The sequence below is a fragment of the Gymnodraco acuticeps genome, unplaced genomic scaffold (assembly GCF_902827175.1).
Source record: "Gymnodraco acuticeps unplaced genomic scaffold, fGymAcu1.1, whole genome shotgun sequence".
NCBI classification, from domain to species: Eukaryota; Metazoa; Chordata; class Actinopteri; order Perciformes; family Bathydraconidae; genus Gymnodraco; species Gymnodraco acuticeps.
The window spans coordinates 4,892,600-4,898,599 of record NW_022990701.1 but is presented as its reverse complement, the minus strand read 5'-3'; the positions used below and the strand labels follow the sequence as shown (position 1 = coordinate 4,898,599).

At 37.8% G+C, this 6,000-nt stretch overlaps 1 protein-coding gene across 1 annotated transcript in view; it reads left to right on the top strand.

Moving 5' to 3' along the window:
* The window catches only part of grin2ab (glutamate receptor, ionotropic, N-methyl D-aspartate 2A, b), a 102,571-nt gene that overhangs the window by 74,863 nt on the left and 21,708 nt on the right, over nt 1-6,000 (top strand). The window contains exons 9-10 of the mRNA XM_034231245.1: nt 2,731-2,845; nt 2,964-3,166. Coding sequence (XP_034087136.1) covers nt 2,731-2,845; nt 2,964-3,166 — 318 coding nt within the window. The remainder of the gene's footprint in view (nt 1-2,730; nt 2,846-2,963; nt 3,167-6,000) is intronic.

Genomic DNA, 6,000 nt, shown 5'->3' with positions numbered 1-6,000 from the left:
GCTAAAATATGATTATTAATTCAGACATCTAAATTAAACTGGCTTTATACATAAAGGTCAGGTTGCTTGGCTCTGCACATCTATGCTGACTTATGAGCTGCCTCATTAGAATGCCACAGTGATTTTCACCATGATGGCTTTATTATCAAATGTCTCTCTTATTAGCATATTACAGTATCAAAGCATATACAATACCGGCGTTGTTGACAGGTTGATCCAATATAACTCAGGAAGAAAAAACATGGTTCTGAAATAGTCTAATCTCCTATTGAGGTCTGTAAGAGGTACCCCATTTGTTTCACCAATTTATTAGATATAATTTGCATATTTGTCAAAATAACTGCAGCCAATCTTTGTTATAATAAACTGACAGGTTGGATTTCCCTTCCCTGATTTGGAAGTGGAGAGACTGTGATCAGGATTCTGCATACATTAGTCTAGATACAATCTTGCCGCAGTGTGCATGCACACATTGTGAGGTGGAGAGGAATAGGACAACATAATCTGGCACTTTAAAGACTCTATCAACCCTGTTGGATTGCCTGTCATTCTTGCCTGACAGGGATTAATATCCCAGACTCTAGTACAGTTTATTTGGTCTTCACAATACTACAGGTTTATTTAGGTAAATGTATAAAAGGTTATTCTATTTGATGGAACCACTGTATCATACAAACCCCTAAACTGTCCCTTTATTCTGAAAAGATGCTCCCTGCCCTAATACAGGGTTTGGGAAGAGCCTCCCTTCTTTCTTTATTCATACTTTTAGAAAGAGCTCACACAATGGCTACCCGAGTGCTTCAATAATAGTGAAATATTCTGTACAGAGTAAAAGGACCCACATTTTAAAGATGGCATTTATAATAGCAGGGTTCATTCTGTAATGCTGCCGCTGCGGATGCTATTAAAACCGGCCTTACCTTTCTGGGTTAATGCAAAGCATTTAGCATACTTTACTTTTAAAATCACTGACCCCTTTTTTAATGTAGCTGTACACTTTGCTTTGTTGACATCACTTGGGATCACACAATGAATAAACATGCAACTATAAATATGAATATATGAAAAATAATCTGCCTGTTTTACATGCCTCAAAAACAGCCTCATCTGCTTAGATCAAAATGTTTAGAATTGTAACAAACCTGAAATAGGAGGAGACAGCAGTTTCCCAGAATAGCCTGCAACAGTGTTTCCGCCATATGTGTTCAGCTGTAGAAATGCACTGTGACAAGGGCATCACCTGCCGCACCATGAAGACTTTTCAAACACAAACACGTCTATTTGTCTAGACTTAAAGCATTTGAACCTAGGCACATTCAGTTATGTTGCAGAGAAGTGTCTCTTATGTGAACCTTTGTAGGATTATCTTTAATTATATGTGTTTGCTGAGAGGGTTTACCGACGGCAAGCTGTTTGTGTTTTTGTAGAGCCTGTGAGGGAGACAGGGACTTTGTATTGACTCTTTACTCTTTACTCTGAGTGAGTGGAGCCGGCTCCCAAAGAGCACAGGCTTGTTTCCAAGTCTTTGTAAAACAGATGATTAATTTACCTCTCTCCAATCCACTGCCCAACAACATTATTTATGTATCGACTCGAAATCCTCTCCTGCAAATGAGACAACATAAAATCCCACCTGTTTGAATTAGAGCACAATTATCATAGTTTTTGTTCAGCTGCAGGGCACTTGCTAAACAGCCCTCAAATAATTATCATAATGCTTCTTGACTTTCTGTTGCCGTATTTGAGTTCAGGCTCAAGTCTCTCATGGCCCTGTGCAAGGACCTGCTTGCATAAAAAACTAGTGTTTTTATTTAGAATATTAACGCTTTGATCTGTGAATAGCTAAAGCATTGTTTGAATTCATTCATCAAATCTGTGTTTATATAAATGATGGTAAGATGTATAAGTCATGAAAATACAGTATATATGCCGAATATTGTGTGAAATAAAAATATGTAAAGCAAAGGTAAAGCTTTAAATCTTTGACTGCTTATATGTTTATATATTTGATTTTTGCCAGATGGTATTTCAGTTGTGAAGTGTCACCCATGCAAACAGTGTTTGACAGGGTGTCAAAATTAATCAAACCATATGTAATAAATCAGAAAAAAAGGCATCTTAGAATAAGTGTTTTCTTTTTTGGGCAGCTGCTGTCGCTTTTGTTATTTGGTCTTTTAGTGAACTTCCTCGGACAGACCTCCATTCCTCCAGTGGGAATCCTGCTATCATTCCAGTCCTAAACGCCTCGCTTTCTGAAGATTGTTTTACTGGAGTCAGTGAATGTATTCTTAATCCCATATCACTGTGTGATACTGGTTCATTTACTCCTCTCCACTACTTCACTTTAGCGAGTGTGTAAATGTTTCAGCAAAGGATCTGTTTGCGTATGCAAGATCACTGTAGTGAGTAACAGAGTGAGGGCAGCCTGGTTGCACCAGTGGCTTGTCTTTCAGGCGTATATCTGTGGAGAAATCAATGCAGAATGTTGATGTGAGAGATATGTGGCCTCTGACTCTTCCCCCTCCTACACATAAAGGGATGCTCACACACACTCAGGCATGCATGCACACACAGTGGGTGAAGACAACATTGATTTTAAGAGGATACTCTTGCAGTGATTATAGTGTGCTTAACTCGTTATTTAAAATGTATCTGCTCTTGTGCACTCAAACTGATGCAAAACAAAAGCAAATAACAGCTTCCTCCCTGTTTTTCTCCATTTGTTTTCAGACACATGATGCATGTGTGGAATGAAGACCGTGACTTATCCTTTACTCCAGATGGTTACCAGGCCAACCCCAAATTGGTTGTCATCGTCCTGAATAGTGAGAGGAAGTGGGAGAAGGTAACAAATGAACACAGTGGTTACGCATGAGAGCACGGAAATTAAACAGTCAAAACACTTAAATTAAGATAGCGATCCCTGATTTTGTTTGTGTTTGTGTGTGTTTCCGCACACACAGATGGGCCGCTGGGAGAACGGGACGCTGTCGCTGATGTTCCCAGTGTGGCCGAGGTATAACTCCCATGGGGACGAGGATGCAGATGAAAACCATCTCTCCATCGTCACACTGGAGGAGAAACCTTTCGTCATCGTCGACAACGTAGACATCCTCACCGGCACCTGCATGAGAAACTCTGTGCCGTGCCGAAAGCATGTCAAAGAGTAAATAGACACACACTCAACACCAACAAACACACAGCACCTACACATTTAAGAGCCACACAACGATACTAGCAACAGGCTGACATTCCCTTAAGTGATCAGCTGATTGGATGTGTGTTATCAGGGGTTTTGATAGTTATGGCTTAGAAGAGGCCTGCTGAACCTACTAGCAGGTTCAGAAATCCTTTATCATATCTTCACATGGTTGATCACTGATATCAATACAAGACGACCAAGTAATAAAAGTAGTCATATAGTATAACAATCTAAATGTTGGGAGGAGGTCCTAGTTGGGGTGCATGAAAGGGTCGGTACACACATTTACCAAGGAGACTACTTCATGTCCCGTATGAATCCAAAACTCAATATTGTGATTTTTTTTAAGATCATTTTTAATTTATTTTAAAACCTATTTTAGTTATGTATCAACCCTACTTATTTCAACCCAAAACATGATCTATTGCTACAAAAACACGTAGCGTTGTTGCCTTGACCTAAACAACTTGTTTTGTTTCAACCCACAACGTTAATCACGCAGGTGTTTTACCTAATCATTTTGGGGGTAGGTGCAGTTTGCCCATATTTGCCCCGTGTAGTGCATGGCAATGGCAGTGATAACCAATTTGTTGAACAATATACATTAAAAAAAGATCTCATATATTCAGACATGCACAGGGGGTTACAGGAGATCCAAACATGGCTATTTAATGGTGTGATACCATTCTGAACAGGTGTAACAATTATCTAACAATGTAGTTACTCCTGTTTTTCGAGGTAGAAAGAATATACATTATCACACCTTTGTGACCGATCTCAATTTGTCTGAGAACATACTCGTCATTCATATGCCCTTTGCTTGTCCACTTATGATCTACAAGGATTTATACTTGTCCCACTCATTTTTACTTTATATAATACTGACTCATCATCTGTTTGTCCTCGACACTGAAATCCAAAGGTATGCAGCTGTATATGCATATTGAGGTAATATATTCACATTGTGGTGTTGAAACACAAGTTAAAGGAGTCCCATAATGCTCAATTTCAGGTTCATACTTGTATTTAAGGCATCTATCAGAACATACTGTCTGTCTGAATATACCTGTTATCACCTTTTGTCTGAAACGCTCCGCTTTAGCACCTTCCTTTTTGAGCCCCCCTCTCTAAAAGGCCCTTTTCTACACTTAGTGATTGAGTGTCTTCACGATCTGCTCTCTCTGCGTCACTACGAGGTCGTTGCAGTTCAGGAATGGGAGAAACTCCCTCTGGAGGGAACGTTGGGATTTTAGCCTTTGAAGACCATTTACATGCACAACAACCTATAACAGACTACAGGAAAGGGAACACCCCAAAAGCATAATAGGGCCTCTTTAAACAATTACTTTTTGTATTTAACGTTTTACGAAACTTAGGCATTATTTTATGGTAACTTCTGGTTAATATATACCAACAGACAAAGTGTAGTTACATAAACTCCAAAATCTGTATTTAGGATATGTTCTTCCTCTATTCTGAAAGAACACATGTTACTGGAACAAAATAGCCCAAACAAAAAATGTACCAGTGAATGAAAAACACTGTTTGCCTGTAGCGTTTCTCCTTATTAGTAAAATCACAAACTCGATGGAGCATGTTACAACTTGGCCGTCACTTTATGTATGTGCCATTATAAGACAAATAGGTCTTTTGTAGCCCCAAGTGTATTTTTTAAAAGGGGAAAAGCTGCATGTATTGTATTCAGATCAAAATCATTGCAGTTAATTTTAGATTTATACATAACCACTCTATATGTCAGCTCTTGCAGCCAAGATGTACATCAGTGGTTTTCCTCTTTTTCCTCACTGTTTTAATTCTTTGACAGTGTTGTTCAGGAGTAAAACTCTAATCCAACTTCTGTCAGAGAGTCTAACACTTACCGGCAAAGTAGCTCTCATTTGGATCAGGGATAATCAGTTCTGTCAACATTAATAATGAATTGCTCTCTGTTGCTGTCAGCTCGCTAATGCCAATCTGTCGGTGCACTTGAGTTTTGTTTCTGCTACCAAACTAATTGCATGTGTTGCCCATTCTGCTCTTTGTTTCATTGCTCCATTAATTCAGTGTGATGCATGTGTTGCTTTAGATTTACAGATGGTTTTTAAATGTTACAGTTACTAATTATTCATAATTCAGTAATACTGCTTAATGTATTTCTCTTTTGTACATATTGATACATTGTTTTTATTCTTTATTTTTGTCCTACATTATTTACCATGTATGTGGCCAGGTGTGGAAGCAAAGACAGGCTGTGGCAAACTTAACTTTGAAGTGTAACCATAACAGAATACTTCATGACCACATTTTAATATGGTCGAACTTGAAAACAATTTATATGAATTTCTGTGATTTAAATTTATATTGGTGACATTTTTTAGATAGCAATTTTCGTGCATGAAACAAATTTGTTTCAAAAACGTCATATTCAGACATGGAATATGAAATGGATTACATGAGACTGACAGAGCATAGCCCACATTTGTAGATGTGACTTTTCAACTCGAATTTTGTTGACTTTTCATTTTAGATCCAAAAATGACCCATTGTTAGCAACCTGAATATAGTTTATGATAGTGTAAAAAGTGCAAAGCTTGTGATTAACTTATAAACCATCTATTTTGATTATTGCGTCACTTTAACAGCATAAACATCAACATCATTATTACTTGTAAAAGCAGAAATATCCTTTGGATTTTAGAAATGTCAGAATTTATTTCTATCAACCAAACATTAAATCAGTTAATGGAGAAAATGTTCTGTGGATTAGACAATAATGAAAATATAAAGTTTTTCTTAAA